The sequence below is a fragment of the Nestor notabilis genome, unplaced genomic scaffold, assembly GCF_000696875.1.
Source record: "Nestor notabilis isolate BGI_N333 unplaced genomic scaffold, ASM69687v1 scaffold16010, whole genome shotgun sequence".
Taxonomy (NCBI): Eukaryota; Metazoa; Chordata; class Aves; order Psittaciformes; family Psittacidae; genus Nestor; species Nestor notabilis.
Window position 1 is genome coordinate 37,453 of NW_009912594.1, and position 18,449 is coordinate 55,901.

At 38.8% G+C, this 18,449-nt stretch overlaps 2 protein-coding genes across 2 annotated transcripts in view; both read right to left on the reverse strand.

The window, feature by feature from the left end:
* LOC104410175 (transthyretin-like) overlaps positions 1-1,832 on the reverse strand; it is a 6,073-nt gene extending 4,241 nt beyond the window's left edge. The window contains exon 1 of the mRNA XM_010020271.1: positions 1,728-1,832. Coding sequence (XP_010018573.1) covers positions 1,728-1,796 — 69 coding nt within the window. The 5' untranslated portion in view covers positions 1,797-1,832. The remainder of the gene's footprint in view (positions 1-1,727) is intronic.
* A 1,949-nt stretch (positions 1,833-3,781) lies between these two features.
* LOC104410176 (transthyretin-like) lies at positions 3,782-13,176 on the reverse strand. Its single transcript, XM_010020276.1, is given in 6 exon segments — positions 3,782-4,063; positions 5,971-6,106; positions 10,663-10,802; positions 11,586-11,620; positions 13,087-13,135; positions 13,138-13,176. Coding segments are annotated over 6 exon segments (507 nt in total). The 3' UTR covers positions 3,782-3,955.
* Between the last annotated feature and the right edge of the window lie 5,273 nt (positions 13,177-18,449).

Consider the following 18,449-nt stretch of genomic DNA (forward strand, 5'->3'; position numbering starts at 1 on the left):
TTATATTATAAGAAGGGTTCTCAATGGAGTGTAATAAAGCAGTAAGCACTGTTATTCTTTAGATCTACAGAGTATACCATATTTTTCTCAGCAACATCACCGTGTACTGCGGAAATGTGGCCTAAAGCTTTCTGGGGGCTGGATACTGGGTGGAACTAGGAACGAAGATTCAGGAGCCATCAGGAGTATGCCTATGTGCAGTGGGGAGGCACTGCGGCTGTGTGTGAATACACTCTTTGGTTTTCTACTTGCATGGCTTAGCTACACTTCATCTCCATGATGCATGAAGTTGTAACTAAATTGTGACCTCCACAGGAAATAATTAAAACTCCAAAGGTAGTAGGAATGTTTAAAAATCTGTCAACTCTATTTTGGAGTGGTAATTCAAGCACAACTTTCTGGATTTGAGAGCCTGTGATGTCTTGTTGCCATGGAGTTATCTTCATTCTCCTGTAAACTTGAAAAGCACCACATAAGGAGTCTCTCCTCATGTTGGATCAGATTTGTCAGCCCCTGGCAGCTGTGCGGGGATAGGAGAGGAAAGCCTTCCTTCCAAGATGGGATGGCTGTGGTTTCACTCCCAGCATGTTCATCACAAGCAATGATTATGTCTTTATTATTGTAGAGTTGAATCAGGACTTTGACTTTCCATTACATAAGTCTGTAGGTGAAAAGTGAGAAGATAGAGCTTTATGGAAGGTACTAATCAGGGATGATCTCAAAATAACAATCATTGATCTCCATTTAATCGTTGCAAAATGAATTGTGATGTTGATGGTAAAAGCCCATCAACAAACTAAGAGCCCTCTCTTACATCCCCTCTTACAGCCTGTGACGTATTGAGTGTTCCATCGGCCAGGAACCCTGGCCTATATCAGACCAATACATCTGCATGTATCTATACTGCCTGTATGCCCTGACTCCTTCCATTCCCTTTCTGGAATGCAGAGGCTCCTCACTAGTGTTCTAAGGCATTGGCAAGGAGAGGCTCTAGTGCCACCACTTATTTTCCTGGCTTTTACACCCTGGGAGCTCAATGAAAGTCTACTTCCTCACAAAGGTTGGTCAGGTATTCATTTTCCCAAAGATCAGAGCAGAAAAGGAAGAACAACTAGGAGGGGAGGCAGAGAGACAAGTCAATTTTAGGAGAATTTCAGGCTGAAACATCTGTCTCTGGCTTGCCTTGCTGGAATAAATGAGCCCTCTGGAAGTGGGATCCTGGGTTTGGCTCTGCTCTTTGCTTGCATCGATGAGTGTTGAGATCTCTTCTTGCTTGCTTGGGATAGAACTGTAGTGGGTAGAGCAGAAAGGAAGAGGACTAGGGAAGGCATTTCTCCAGCATGGGTCTCACCAGAAGAAATTATATCCCTCACGACAGGATTTTGTTCTTTGTGTTATAAGGGCTATTAGTTTCTTTTCAACGGGCCCAAGGCTTTTGTGTTGTGAATATGGTATTTTTTTCCTTTCAAGTCTTGCACTGTTTTTGGTGTAGTTGCTGAGTCTAATGAAAAGTGCTGCTTCTGTAACCTTCTCACTAGTCACTAGAAAAGGAGAAAGAAGGACCAGAAAAAGACCAGTAGGGGAGAACCATAGTCAATACATACCATGAAATCAAAAGAATTGCAATAAAATGGAATAATCTATTTTTCACTTATACTAATTAAAGTATAAAAAGAAGAAAAGCTGGGACTACGTAGTATGAAGGACCTGAATCCTGAGACACTTACCGGTGGTGCAGCTTCGGAGAAAAATGCCAGGCCAGCTAAGAAAACAAGAAATACAGATTGAAAAGCCATTTTGCTTACAACTAGGAAGTCTCAGTGTCAGCAAGTAGAAACTGGTGGGATCTCTGATTTTTATATCAAGGCCTCTAATCTGAAACCCATATGACTTTCAACATACTGATTCATTCTATTTACTTGGTAAACAATGGGAAAATAAGTAACCCATACAAACATGAACCTTGTCTGCAAAAATAAGTGTCTGCTATCATTGCCTATGGAAATATTGTGAATATTGCCTATCTCAACTGCAGTGTATCTGTTTTCTTGAAAACAATGTCTATTCTGTTTTATTTGTCTCTGTTGAGAAATTAGTGCTATATAGGCCTTATATAATGGAGAGAAATACAAACTTCTTGCCAACTAGTCAATTTCAGTTTCAGTGAGGATTTCTCTGTGGCTTGGCTTAATTGACTCCCCCATGTTTATCTATTAAGAGATTTCTCTCTGTGGTGGCCTTCTCCCCACCTTTTATAAAAGGTAAGTGGGTAATGTGTGGGCTCTAGTTATTGTATGCATTCCCCTCAAGAAAAAATGATACTTTTCATTTCCAGCATGATAACCAGATACCTATATACCCATTTCTGAAGCATAGTTACACAGTGGTTTAAGTCTTGTCACTTCACTTCTCCCTTGGATTCAGTACAAGTTCAAGTACAACTCAAGTCTGCTTCATTTTAAGGAAATGTTACTTCTTGAAATTAAACTTTACCATTCTGATCTTTGGTTGAACACGTGTGCTCACTCATTTACTAGGTTTATCCTGTCACCAGATGGATGAATATGCGCAGAGTAGTTTTTTGGTTTGATTTTGGTTTTTCTAATGACTACACCTATATGAACATACTTTTGTCCTATTTTGAGGGTTGGGCATAAGCCACTGCAAACCAAACCTACTGGTTTTTAAGCCCCAGGAATAGCAGGACCCTGTGAAATCTGCATGCTTTAAAATAGGTGCTGTTTTGAAACTATTTGTACTTTGTTGTAACTGTGTGTAGTGTCCAGAGTTGTGTAACTATGGTAGTGTCCAGAAATCGGGGAACAAAGTAACCAGATAGTGAAATGGCAAAGGTAAGCTTTTTTGTGAATTCTCTTGGTATGCAGTCATTCCAGAAGGCTCTAAGTGTAGAGATAAACTCCAATGTCAGTGGCAGATGAAGGCTGATAGTTTCTAAATGGCATGATTTCAGTAGCTATCTCTGTAGTTTCTGTAATCCTGTTAAAAAACAATTCCTCTGCTTTATGATATTTTAAATACAACAGGCCATGAGTCTACAGAAATCAGTGTGAAAGCCCTTGAAGTCTTCAGTAGGTTTATCAACAACATTATTTGAATCACAGTCGCTCTACAGCTTACCTTTTCCTGTTTCTAAAAATACAAAGAGAAATTTAAGATGTTGCTTCTATTTTAGGACTTCTTTTAAAGGACAACTGGAAATTTGACTTATTAGAGATTTAATTGAAATGCATCTGAATAAGAGCCAGCTGGGTTAAAGATCAAAGTTGTTAAAAATGGTGCTAATTGAAATTGCTTCAGAACTTCCTACATTGATTAAGCAGCAAATTTTCCTCTTGAAACAACACAGTATTGAGGCTTACCTGAAGTTTTAAGTAAAGTTACAACATATTTTAACTCCTTCAGCTCTCTGCGTATCTATATTTCAAGAGTCTTTCGGCATTGTTTATTCTGCTGCTAGGTATTCAGAATTTCTCTTATTTACCCCATGACCTAGTTGATAGCCTGACTGTCTCTTCTGTGTGTAAACTATGAGTAGCATGGATGACTTTCTTATTTTGAGTATGTGTGTTTGGTCAAAATTTTTTAAGATAATGCAACTTTATAACTTTCTTAATTTAAGCCAATTCATTTGGTGAGATTTTTTTAAGATAACAGAACCAAATCAAATGCCATGCCATGCATGTTCTCCAGATGTCCTTTGCACTTGAACACAAATCATGACACCTTAGAACACAATAGAACTTAATGAATAGAATCAAAATTGTTTTAAAGAAGTAACATTTTATTGACTTGTCTGAAGTTTGCAAGGTTACAAAATGGAAAAAAAACCCCTAATGTAGCAAAAAGTTATGCATTAGCAGTAGGAAAAACCTTCCTCCTAAAAGCCTACGATAGTTCTAGCAGAGGAGGGTGTTCATGTAACGACAGTACATGTTTATTCCTTGGGATCAGTGACAACAGCAGTGGTTGAGTAAGAGAAAGGACTGAGGAGAGCAGCAATGGTATAGTGGCGGTGACCGGAATCATTAGCAGTGAATACCACCTGGAAAAGAGAAAACTTGTGATCACAATAAGCAATGTATGTTCAAAACTACCTTACTAAGATTAAGGATGCACACTCTGTTTTGTCTGCAAAATACTTTGCCTGTTCTGTCCAGTCAGTGATTTTACCCTTCTGAAGGGTAATGCTCCCCATTACTTTGTGATACTTCTGAAGGCTGGGAACTGTGTGAGATTTGGAGTGAGGTCCACAAACAGCCTTGGTTGCGGTGAAGTTGGGTGGAGAGGCCTACACCCAAGTCATCCAAAATAGTTGATGATGTGGAATGGGAGGATGAGGGGGAGTTATCTCAAAGAACCAATAAGAAAGGCAGAGAGATGAAATCCCATCCAGTGACCTCTGTGTTAGGTGTCCAAGCAACGTGAGCAGTTGGAGCCCAAATCTGCTTTCTGTACTTCAGTGCCTATCTCCTGTTTTTAACACAGCTGATGATGGGACAGTTCTTACATTAAGAACTGAGTGGCTAGACTTGCCAGAATAAGGAGAGATCCTTGTCCTAAGATGATTCAGGTTTGCTGCTCTCCAAATCCGTCCCTTGAACTTGGGACCTAGTTCCCAGGAAAGTATCATTACCAGGCTTAAGCTCCCACTTTCTTTGTCTCTCTTTAGTCTAATATTTGATCCATTTTCTGAACCATGACATGCTTTCTCCAAGAGGATTAGAGAGTTCCCTCCTACATCCCAGCCTTGCCAAAGTCTAAGCAGCTTTGACATGAAGACTGTAGGCTTCAGTTACCTTGTACACAGACAGTCATTGAACTCTGCCCACTTCCTAGATTAATTTGTTGACCTGTGGGCTATTACGTCAAAGGAAGTCTTCATCAACAGCCTAGCTGAAACAGTTTCAGGTGATTTTAAACACTTTCTTAGCTGAAGCCCTTCTGTAAGCACCAGCAACTTTCAGGCATCCAAATGGTTAGGGAATGTTTTTGAGGATTGTTTATTTGACCTAGACGATCCAAGCTGCACCTCATACTTTTATGGACCTGGGCCTTAGTCATTTGTTTTAGTCTTCACAGAGCTTCATGAACTGAGAGTTTAAAATGTGTCTACAACACAAACTGTAGCCATTCCAGACTACTTCATTTGGGGAAGCTTAAATTTAATCACAGAGTAAGCCTGAAGAATTTAAACAAAATTTTTGGAAATGCTAGGTAAATGGAATAGAATAGAGCACGCAATAAATCAGTGTAGGGCTGAAAGCAATGGGAGGCACAAGGCACGATTATATTGCTGGCCAGCTTATGAAATTTGAGTGTTGATGAAACAGCCAACTTTTCTGCTCCCACTATGGTTATTTCTTTGTATTTTTATGTCTATTTTTTTTTCCTACTGCATATCTCAGTACCGAGAATCTTTTTCTTTTTTTTTTGTTTTTTTTTTTTTTTTTTTTTAAAGGCACATCAGAAAGAATTGTCCTTTCCTGTAATTACAGGTCATACTAGAATTCAGGGTTTTTCAGGGACTGATGGGTGAAATACATCTGATTAAAGAATAATATATTTCCTATAAAATTAGGGTTTCCAAATGCCTATATTCCTTCAGAAACAATAAAAGCAGAGTTTTATTTCTTTTTTCTTTCCCCTTAGTTTTTAAACAATGTGTGCTTTTGAGTAATGTGGCTCTTTTTGAACAAAGGTTCCTACAAGTCTGAATGGGTGAGTGAGCAGAGCTCCATTTGGAAGAGCTGTGTCAATACCTGCAGAGAAGCTAGCTACTTCCTTTGGCTCAGCCAGCTATATAATGCCTTTATCTGCCCAGTGTTAGATAGCAATGAACCATTTTGCTGAATTATGCCACTCCTTTAGTATTAAAAAACTGCAGTTGTTCTTTCCAACTGATGCCACTACACAATATATAGGTTATTAGGTATATTTGCAGATACTTACATCAGCATATTCATGGAATGGAGAAAGCCCAAGTCCCTTCCAGTAAGAGCTGGTGTCAAACTCAACCCTGTAAACTCCTTCTACAAACTGTTCTTCTGTTGTGAGCTCATGGATCTCCCCATACTCTGTGGTTTTCCTGTAATGGTAAAATATCTACACTAAATATTTTATACTGTCATTTAGATGCTAAACAGAAACAGTCGATGTGGAATATTAAATGGCAGAGGTGCTGCACAGCCAAATTCTACACTGAATGGTTTCTAATCATCTGAAATATTTCCTTCCTTTTATGTAGCATATGTTTCTGTATTGCAGAGCCTGTCCCTGCTACCAACATTCATATACATCACAATTCAAAGCTGGCTAGCTTTTTTGCTCATTTCAGTTGCTATAGCAGAGATTAAAGTTAAAGAACCCTCTCCTAATACCATGTTTAACTTGTACCAAATGCCCTCTGGAATCACATGTTAGTGGCTTAGGAAAAGGATTGGTATGATGAAAGGCAAGATGACAGATCTCAAATTACAATTAAAGAGAGAAGAGAGATCTTAGTGGAAAATTATTTTGTTCTCTAGTTATTAGCACTGAGGCTATAGGTTTTACCCTAGATGCAGTTTTATGTGACACTGAATGGCAATGTCTTTGAAAAGCAATTTAACATCAAGATTTTATTAATTTGAATTACAGTGCCTTGGTCAAAGAGCACAGATCTCTTCACTGGGAGCCATGTAAATGAACAATAGGAATTCCCAGCTGAGGGACATTATGTACTCAGCTGTTAACAAAAATATGTGGATGAATGAAGTCCAGAAGCAAGAAGGAAATACAGCTGGCATTGCACTCTATTTGTTTGAAAAGGAGCAAGTTTTGCGTGACAGCTGTTTAAATATCTGTGTACTTATCTGCTAAACCCCATTTATCTCTTTTTCCTCCTTTTATTTCTGATTTGCTTAACCTTTTTTTTCCCTTTAAAATATCTATTTGATATTTATAGCATTTCATAACCACGTGATGTAGTTGAAGGAAAAATGAAGAGAGCCTTGACTTGAAGAACTAGTGGAACTTTCCTGTCTTATGGCAACAGTAACTGTCCAGACAGAAAACGGAAAAGCTTGAGGAGGAAGAGAGGCAGGGGAGAAAGCAGTGACACAATCAGTTGTGCTATTGCAGCTTTTCTTCTCCAGATGTTGCCTCCTCCATCTTAGTTGTTATCTTTGGTTAATAGCGGTGGATGAAAAAAGTCTCAATGACAGAGCTTTTGCTTAAATTAAGAAGCAGCAGGATTGGAATTCCCATGCTGATTTTCAGGTTTTCTTATATTTCAAGTTCAGCACTTTGAAAACTTACAAAAGTCTCACTAGTCCAATACAAGTGAAATCAACTGTATCCAGGGTAGACTGAACCTGCAGAGAACCCAAGCCCTATTTGAAATATGGCTCACAGGCAATTTGTGAAGTGTACACACCTGTTTTAATTCAATTGGTATTTCCTGGCTTAACCTATATTGCTTTAATAAGAGGCAGTAAGTAAAAGGAGGAAGAATTCATTGACAAGTGTCCTTGAAACCGTGAAACAGATTTGCTAAGATCCTGCAGAGGTGTTCAGAGTACAAGTGAGGAGTTCATTTACATCTGCTTACAAGTTGAATAGTCTAGATACAAACCAATTAAAAGGAAAAATAGTATCTACCACAAAATCTTTTGTTCATACAAACAAGTTTTAGTTTGAGAAAAGTGTGGATGCATCTTGAAAGGTGCTTTCCCTAAATGAGTGCTGACCTAGAGTTGCAGATGTTAACTACACAGAACAGTTGAGAAACTGGAAACAAGAGTTCACTTGAGACTCTGGCCCACTACCAGGAGTTAATGGCACTTCGTTTTAGTTACTAAGTGATAGTCGTTCAATGCAAGTGGTCTCACAAGCAAAGCATTCAGCATAACTGCTGCATTGACAGCCAACAGGACAGTGTGCAATTTAGAGCCTGGATGGGATTAGCACAAGGCAGAGGATACCCTGCATTCAGTCCTGGTAGCAAAATGCTGCAAGCAATTCCTTTTGAACAAAACACTTGTGTTTCTGTCTGAGTTAAGGAGTAAATATAGTATGGTTGTTTATTCTTAATAGGATGCGGACTGCCAGCATCTGTTGCAAGATGGACGGTCAGGTTAAAAAAGCTGTACTTTTCCAGCAGAAAAATTGCAAACCACTGATTAAGCTACTACGGTTCCAGTTTAGACTGCAATCCTGATGCACTTTTTCACTGTCTGGACCTTAGTTATATATTGTGACTAGGCTAAATCTACACAGCCTATGCATTGTCTTTATGCACTCTTGGGCTACATACTGCACTCAGATAAACTCTGTTAAGATGCAAACTGCTGAGGAAATATCTCGGGAACATAAATTATTATTTTGGAGGTTTTTTAAAAGAAGAAGGTTGGTGGGTAAGCCACTCAAATATGCTGCAGTCATATTTTATGGTTTACAACGTAGGTCACATGAGAACTATGTTTGGTGAATGCAACTCTTGATCTGTTTGATAAGACCTAGATTTCCAAGAACATGTGAGGAGTGAAAGGGTCAAAGCTAGGGAGGAGCTCATATAGAACCCAAATCACATGCTTCCCAGTCTCTGTGCCCTAAGGCCTTTCTCAGAATGTGTCTCAGCTGAAGTTCTCTCTTCTTGAATATTTTTGGTTAGACTAATTTTGAAATAGACCTCTTAATAAAGTTAGCAGTTGCTATGCAAACTTCCTCCCTGTCTCTTAAACACTATTACACCAAATTCACCAGTTGCTAGATGCATTTGCTAAATTCCCTAAAATGTGTTAAAGTAAAACCAAACAAACAAAAAGGTAAAAAAAAAATAAATTAATAGATATTTGTACAAAATATTTTTTCCATATGCATCTGCTAGGTACGGTAAATTACAAATGTTATTAACCTGACAGGAGTAGTTACAGACTGTATTCTTTGATTGCATTCAGATTCTGTTCTGCTTTAACACAAAGAAACTCTTGTTTTCCTAAATGAAAAAAAAAAAAAAGAGAAATAAGAAATATAATGTGAAAACTCAGTTCAAACAAGTGTCATCAGCTAAAGTCAAAGGTATCACTGTAAGAAACCTTTGTTAAGATGCAAGTCAAGGGAAAGATCAAAATCTTCACCTGCAATAAAAATTGTGATTTAATGTTCCTCCACTGCCTTCCCCCAGCAAAGTGTTCGCATTTGCCCAGGGTTAATCTCAATTTATATTTCAGAAGAAGGGATTTGATTTTCTCAGGGGTGTGCTGACCTAAAGTGTTGACAGAGGTTGGCTAAGAAGAACTGCAGGATTTGTCTCCTTGGGCTTGTTGAGACCAGCATTGCAAATTGAACAAGAAAGCACTGTTATGCCACAAAACTGAGGGCATTTAACACCAATGTTGCGTTTACCTTACTCCTCTGTAAATTGTATTTTGTATTATATAATCAAGAGCACTTGACAAAGCATTTGAAATAATCTGAGTTTTCTAATAATGGCAGAAATATTCATTAAAGACAAGACATTATCCTCGTCTCTGTTTTCACTCAAAACAATGTATCATTTCTAAATGGTGTTTCTCTGTTCCCTATAGTATATAAATTTGGGAGTGGAGATGTTTGTTTCTCCTTCAGTCTCCTGATCTTGCTCCCTTTCAGTGGGGAAAAGTAATTTTGTTTGGAGTTTTAGAAAAAGAAACCCTTCAGATAGAGAGAAAGGTATCTGTCTCCTTGTAGTCTTCTCTGGGTTTTTTTTCTGCAGCTTTTATGTAAATCATGCTATAAAAATCCTAGAAAAAGAAAGACAGTTAGATGCTCTGGTGGCTCCTGTCTATGCTTGTGCTTGTCATTCTGTGCTTGAATATCCTGCTGTTACAAAAGATTTCTCTTGATTGATTTAAAAATCTGATTATATGAGTTGTTACAATGAAACCTAAATGCCTGAGTATCATCTCACCTATTTGAATTTTAGTAAACTGTATTCCTCTGTTACCATACTTTTCCCACAGACTGAAGAGAATAGTATTATTGCCTTCCCCTCGGTGATGCTTTGTAGGTAATAAGCTGCCATTCTAGCAAAAGTCATGCAGATATATAGAAATAGCCACAAACAAATGTTTCTGTGTTGTGTCACCATGGGACTCCTTAAAACTTTCTGGTCAAGGAGTTTCTTCCAACCAGCATGTTTGTTAAACAGCAGAAGATGACTAATGTACTTACTGTTTACATGCGTACAGTCAAATCTTACAGAGAGAATTTTGTATGTGAGTACTGCTGCAAAATAAAACTCTATATCCATTGCATATAAAACAGTAGGTTCATCTCATTACCTACAAAATTCCGGTAAATAGGCTTTTAAGTTTTTTTTTTCTTTTTATAGAAATGAAAGATAGTATTCACGCTAGAATAAAAATTAATTATTAAACCTATTCCTTACACTGGTAAAAGAAGCATCTCAATATATTTTTGCAACTGGCATATATTTCAGTCATGGACAAATTCCACTTGAATCTGATGGATTTTAGAACAGAATAAATGTGCTGTTAGCAGTGATAGTGTGACAGGTGCTAGAAAACATAAGGCTTTTTTAATCAGAGCTCCATTCCCTTTACTTCTCAATTGTTTGACCGAGGCACCTTGAAAATGGTTCCATAAGACCACATAACTTACCCAGTAGCAAAATCCTGCCAGCTTCCATCTGCAGCCTTTTTAAAGACTTTTACAGCTACGTTAGCTGCAGGACTTCCTCTGACTGCATCCAGCACTTTCACCATGAGAGGGCATTTGGAATCAACAGAGCCATGGGAGACCTCGGGAAAGCAGGAGAGGTTGAATAGGAGTTGTTCAGCAGCCCTGAGAAAACCTTCTTTCAGAGAAAAGATAGATTCTTATTGCACAGTTAATGTTGACTTAAAAGCAAGTTTTTTGACAAATGGTATTCAAAGCTAGTTCACAAACTTCTATTTCTTAAAGCAGACTATCTTAGAGCTTTATACTGATGACTTATTACACATACAGACACACACAAACAGATTACTTGATAAATATTTAGAATTGCATATGGCCCTGGTAAAATGTTATAAAGTACACATTTTTAATGAGGTCAGAAGTAAGAAAATAGTAAATTGTTCTAAGTGCAGGCAGAGTATGTTATGTTAGCCTAGGAAGCCAACAAAGTAATAGCTATGACATCCCTAGGGCTGAAAGAATTTGCTTCTTGAGCTTTGTTATACTATAATTAGTCATACTTAAAAAGTATTTTTTTAGTGCTTTAGAGAATCACTTGTTTGGTAAAGAGGTAAAGCTACCTCTATATTGGAGATACAGGATATGAGTCATGAACTGACAGAAACAGAGAGAAATAAAAGGTCACACCTTTTGCATTTGTGACCCTTTCATAATATCATGGAAAAGATGATAAATGGCAAAAAAAGAAGTTTTAAGAATCCTGAAGAAACTACTTAAAAAAATTGGAGTACATAACACTCTAGCAATGCCTAATGGTTATAGAATTTCACGGATGAAGAGGATGCTAGCCATCTAGAAAATCTCGATTATCATTAATGATTGAGTTTGAATAAAAGGACACTCACCAGTGGTGCAGCTTCAGAGAGAAATACCAGTCCCGCTAAGAAAACAAAGAGCACAGAGTGAAAGGCCATCCTGTTTGCTGTTAGTGAGTCCTGGTGCCAGCAGCCAGGAGCTGTGGGGATTTGGGATTTTATAGCAAATCCGACAACAAAACAGGCTGCTTATTGGGTGCCCATATGACTCCAAATTTGCTGATTCTGATTATTTGCTTAGTAAACAGTCCAATCCTAGAGTAAGTCCATGAATATCACTGCCATTACAGTCAATGGAAGGACTGCAGGATCACTAGAGTAAAGAGAATAAGTAACGGATACAAACATGACCCTTGCCTGGGGAGATTAGACTCGTAGAAAGCCCTCCAGAAAATAACACAAATGACCTTTGTTTGCCCAGAAATCCAACCAGTTCTAGGAGATCTTCTTTACCTTGCCCTCAGGTTGTGCGTGATCATGCCCCAGTGCTTCCTCCATGCCTCCTCTATGTTTCTCTCAATGTGTTCAGTGTTTTCTGAAGACCAGTTCCCACATATAGATAGATGCAGACTCAGTATAAGGGTGATGGAGTTTGTTCATTGTCTGGCTGAAGTAGTGCTAATGGTCCATCCTGGGAGACTCTGAAGTCGTTCTCCTACTTGTTGAAAATCACAGAATCACAGAATTAGCTAGGTTGGAAAAGACCTTTAAGATCATCAAGTCCAACCTTTATCCCAGGACTGCCAAGTCCACCACTAAACCATAGAATCATAGAATAGGATCTGAAAACATCTGCCTTTCATCTTAAGGTTTCCTAAGAATTCATCTTGCCTAATCCTCAGGTAGACAATGAGTTTTCCTGTTAGTCACCAGGAAGACACATGGAGAGATCTGTCCCCTTGGGAAGACAAAGATCTCAGAAAAGAGAAATGAGTCCTGTCTTGCACCATGTACTCAGAAGGAACCAAGGCAACTAGCATAGACTGGTAGCTTATGTAACATATAGCTAATGTTCTAATTGCCAGGTTCTTGTTATGCTGGTAATGTCATTATTGTGCTCTGAAATGTAACTTTAGGTAAGATGTTTCTCAGGGATGAACTCAGCCCCAACATAAGTTGAGAGATGTCAGCTGGGGGTGTGGGCATGGCGTAGCTGGATTTCTCCAGTTGCATTACATAACGATTGTTGATGATGTAGCCTATGCTAGTTGAGAGACAAAGAAATAGTTCTGTTTGTCATTTCCTTCTCCCCATGTCCTAAACCACCCTGAGCCTACACTTGTGTTCTCAGGAGCTGGCACACTTAGTTTTTACTGATTTCACAGTATTCTATCAAAAAGCAATTTTGCCTCTTAACTTGAATAGGGTTATGATGAAGGTCCTAGAAAGAAGTCAAAGACAGTATTCTCCAGTGGTTTTCATGCCTTCAGGCTGCTTTGTGCAGTTGTTCTATTCAGGCAGAGTTGGTTTTTGAAAAAATCTATAATACAGTAATCTCCTGAACTGGGATCAAAGTGCCCTTTGTACTTACAGCAAAGCAGGCTGATACGTAGGTAGCATTCTACTCTCACTTTGCATGCACATGAAAGTCAATTCAAGGTGCCCAGCAGTAACAAATCATGCTGCAATCTAGTGCTTGTGGGTTGCATTCAGATCTTGGAAAGGTAAATACCGCTCTTAGATCTGTGCATTGACATTTTACTTCATTATTTTGCTCACATTGTTTATAAATATTTCTCTGAAGCAGTAACACTTTGTATGCGAGGAAGAGAAATTATCTGTGTTCTAGTGCAAGTAGGCTGTCCTGTCATTTGCTATCAGCTGTTCTGCAAGGAAAGAAAGGAGCTAATGATATCGGCACCTGCCTACATGTGAAATTGCTCTCCTAAGGGAGAATGACTTCAAAAAACAATTATTTTTCCTAGCTTTTCCTGCAAGGTAGCAGTTTCTGAAAGCTCAGGTCTACAGGGATAGTACATTGCAGCTGTCCGTATTAGCTATTTTACTTTCCTCTTTTATAACATTGATCTTTTGGCAGCTGGCTTTTAAAGTGAATAAGGAGCATGGAAAATTTCTAACCTCAAATATAATTTTTTTTTCTTGTCCTTCATTTGCTGTTTTTTTCAGCTCTCACCATCCCATGTATAGCCTAGACAGGGATCCTTTGACTCTGAGCAGGGGCACCATTCTGAAGGGCATTTAGAGTTTGTGTGATGGTGAATCTCCATTCACACATTTTGCAGATAACTAGATTATTTCTGTACATTCTAAGGTAGAAGTGGAGTCAGTGAGAAGGTAAAATAAAAATCTTTGTTATTTCTCTGATCTGGAAGGCCATGGAGCATCTGGAGTATCTAGAATTTATACAGAACTCTATTAAAATCCGATGTGAACCTAATTGTAAATTATTACATCCTAGTGAAACCAATGCTCAGACTCAACCTATGCTAATGTATTTGCTAATGTATGTTAATACTTTCCATAAAATGTATGGGAGGGCTCAGGAACTTGAAACAGCTGGCTGAGAAGAACGATTCTCCCTTGGTTGTGGGAGGGAAAAGGAGAAAGGGGATAGGTAACTGCTGAGCATCCAACAAGTGTTGTCTGTCTATTGTTGTTAAACCTTTTCTGTACAGTGGGAATCTGAAGCTGATATGCTGAATAACTTATCCCATATAAAAAATCTGGGAATGTGAAATAACAAGGGTCCGAACACTGAAGAGTAAGTGGAACTGGGAAACTCAAGGTCTTCTGAAGGAGTAGGGAAGCTGCCATGAAGAGCAAGAAATAGGGCAGGTCCCAGAGACTGCTAGCAGGATACAAGCCACAAGGTGTAACACTGAGCTTTAGCATGGAGCAATAGCATAAAAGCCCTGCTGCAAGAAAAGACTAATCAGAGTCACTTAAAACTCCTCAGAACAAGAAATTTAGGAATCCTGGTGTGGAAGAAAAAGTAGGGTTACATAGATAATACAGAGATAGCATCAGGCTATTTGGGGGCTAGGGGACACACAACACCCCAAAGAAGGGGTGACCACCCCTTCTTCACCCAGCATACAGGGTGATTAAGGGGCCAGAGAAGAGAATGGCAAAGAGTCCCTGGTGTGCACAGTAAGCTCAGCCTTATGCAAGCCAAGAAGTACGAGACTCCCAGTTATGGAAAAATTTAGATAATCCTCAAATATGTGAATGCTTTAAGGCTTATCTGAATTCCAAATCAGTTGAAGTTCATCTCTGAAGAATTAGAATTAATGCCTATTTTTAATGAAAGCATGTTCCCTGCTTGGAAACATTAAATTGTTCAGGTCAAGAACAAACATGTCCTGCTAATACTCTTGTTTATGTCAAGGATTTTTCCAACTGCGCTATGGTATTTTTCTCTCTCTTCTTTGAAGTCTCACACACTTATGCTTGGTTTACATAGATAAGCTCCTTATACTCTGCTCCATTCCCTTCTGTTTGAATTTATTTAGAAACTCAACTGCTTCTACACAACAAAATGCTCAGACAGGCTGGAATATCTGACTTTCACCATAAAAACCTGTAAACTTATCCTGTGACATGGGAGTGAAAGGGGCTGATAGATGGTAAACCATTCAGTAATCTGGATAGATTTACACAGTGCTTTCCAAAGAATTAATAAATTCCTGAGCCCTGAAAAAAATCCTTTCTACAGTATAGAGATGTGCATGTGACACCTTCTCTCACTTTTCTGGAGTAGTATTCCATAGGGACTTACAGGAAAAGACCTGGAATTTACCTCTCAAAAAAGTTTGATTTTTCTGAAGCAGAGTCAAGAACTCTTTGAGTTTTACTGCCAGCTGAGTTGCTGTGGCAGAGTTCTGGCATGTCAGTGAGTGCTCAATGCAGTAACTGCTGAAGCCAGTGAGAGATTTTGTGTTGACTTCACTACTTGCTAATTATGTCACATTTTCCCTCTCTGCAAAGCCAGGGATAATACTTTTCTAATTAAAAAATGTGCTCAGGAAGGTTCATGTTTGAGCCTGTATTTCAATTCCTAAAAGATTGCATTAAAAACAGTGGCATTTCAGGTGTGTGTGGTGTGTGTGTGTTTGTCAGCCTGCCGTCTGCTTTGATTTTCTATGAGGAGTATGTCTGTATTTAGAGTTTTAACGATCATTCTCAGATTTCTTTGTTCATAGGACTAACACTGGCTATTTTAATGGGAAGTGAGGAAACATTATTGCTCTTAAACAGAAAGATAAGGAAATCATCCTTATCTTGTAACCTATATCAGATACAGTTAATTTGAAAATGAGGAAGCACATAGGCTTAATAAACAATTTAGATGACAGATGGGTTGAGCTTCAGGAATAAAATCACAGGTTTTGATCATTTCAAGGTTATGCCCAAGGAGCATCCTGGGACATAGCCCAAAGTCCAAAAAAAGAAACCTCTAAATAGATGATTGTTGCTTTGGGGCATTTGTAATGTATGAATTCACCTGGCACCTGCTCATCTCCACAGGCTTTTGCTCTGAAGTGTTTGAACTCCAAGGTCACTGGGCACTGGTCACTACGAGGCACTAACTTCGTTAGCTACCCCTATAGTCCCCGTGATCCCTCTGAAACAAACTTCTGTTCTTCAGCTTTAGTATGTATTATGTCCGCATCCCAATCCATCAGTCTAGACAAGTGATTGCAAAAAGAAAAAAAAAAGACAAATCAATTTATACATGAAGGTAAGTGAATAATCTTGTGCCAGCCCTGATGCCTTAACCTCTCCTATTGCTGGAAGATGCTGGGAACTTGTCATGAGATCAATGTTTTTAAAGGTCAATTTCTTTGTTGGCAAAATGACTAGATTGTTTAGGCTATGCATTTATTTTTTTTCCCCTTCTTACAGTAAGAGGTATGCAGTAAATCTATGACGTGATGCAACTGTTTCTGATAGCAAAAGACATTAAGAGAGCCCACTATTTGCATAAGGTCTTGGCTAGGCTCTTTTGGGAGTGTATGACATTTTTTTAAGGGAATCTCCATAAATTCTCAATTTATTCTCAGTGGGCTGCTGATGTTAAATGAATAATTAGATCAGACGTGACAATGAAAATCTTGCCCTAGCTATTATGACCATTAAAAAGATTCTGTAGAGTTAAATTATAATCTCTTCTTAGGCTATATATATATTTGCTAAAGCTATTGCGGTTATGTACTTTGCTCAGCATCTTGCTGTTCAAGATTGTAAAATGCTGAGTCTAAGGCACTTCATTCTGGTACCTGAATACAAATAGATGTGTGGAAATGCCTGTTTTTCCAGCATGCAGGGCCACCTGGGTAGTATCTTCAAAAGCTTCTTCAAATTTGTACAAGGCCAGATTAGCCATTGGTTAACTGCTAATCACAGAATCACAGAATGGCTTTGGTTGAAAAGGACCTTAAGATCATCTAGTTCCAATCCCCCTGCCATGGGCAGGGACGTCTCACATTAGGTTTTTCAAAGCCCCATCCAACCTGGCCTTGAACACTTCCAGGGATGGGGCAGCCACATCCTGTGATGTCATTTAAATTACTCAATTCTTTCTGTAGAGGAGATCAATATACATAGATCACAGGGACTCGTCTAGATGCAACTTGAATGTGAACTGTCACTGGCATGCCTGTGAGTGTCTTTACATGCTGTTGTATATCCTGGGCTGCCCAGCCCCTATATCCCTCCTGCTGATCCGCCTACCTGGGAATCAGATCCCCATCTGCCCTAGAAAAAAATCCACTGTGCATGCTGTTGAGCGGGAAGCTACCAAGTTACAGTGACAGTCACACATCTATGCCTTTCTTTTTATTAATTGAACCAGTGCCTGCTTCCTGCCAAAAGCTCTGCAGAAATGCTGCGCTAATCATTTTATCTCATAAACAGTGTTCCTCTATCTGCCATGGGCTTCACTGAACTTTTGTAACAGCTTCCAAGTATTTACCAGTGCCACTGGTCTGGCAAAACCAAACATGTACTGCATGAAAATGGATTTGAGAGGAAACAACCTTGTCTTTTGAAGGATAGAAAGAAAAAAGTATCTCAGAGGGCAGATGACGACCCTTAGGTACAACACGATAATACCATCTGGATTATTTTTTGTCTTTTTGCTCTTCCTCAACTTTTAAGAACAAGAGTAAAGGGTACTACAACATTTCAAGGAGGAAAACTTGAAGAAGGGCTAGACGCTTCACTGCTGTGGAACCAACAAACAGTGTGCTGCATAAGAAGAAGATTTAATATCTATTGTAGACCTGCAACTGCTCTTAGACTAGCTTACCTGAGCCAAAAGTTGCTCAGGTTGCTGGTTATACCCATTGTAGATGTGAAAGCTAACTCTGTGTAGGAAATATATGGTAAAAGAATACTGTAAAAAATATGAGTAGCTCTATGCTTGTCACCACACTGCTGGTAAATTGAGCTGGGTTTGTACTGTGTGAGACAAAAATGATTTGTTCACTTTGAAATACTGTGGGCTACATGAGTCAACAAGAGATTAACCGGCAGTCATGACTTAATATATTGTATGGGAAGATCTAGCGTGTGTATGTTTTCATATATGTAAATACATGAACTCTTCAGTACGCATTCTGCATGAAGTGCTGTCTGTCTTGCGTAACTGCAAACACAGATTGCTGGTTTAAGTGGATGATAAAGGCAACATGTGTGTACTTTTCCCTGATGAAACCTCTGTGGTTATAACCCCCTTTATCTACTGCTAGCCAAGCTGGTAGGCTGAATTCTGATCATGTAACAGGTACATGAGTTTATAGAGCGCAAGCTGCGAATAGTTCAGAGCAACTTTTGCTGAGGATAAAAATAGCGGATTCTTTGATCACTATCTCTGAACTAGGTTCAGAGCACCTCTTGTAGCACAAAAGTAAAGTGTTTATCAGCTGAGGC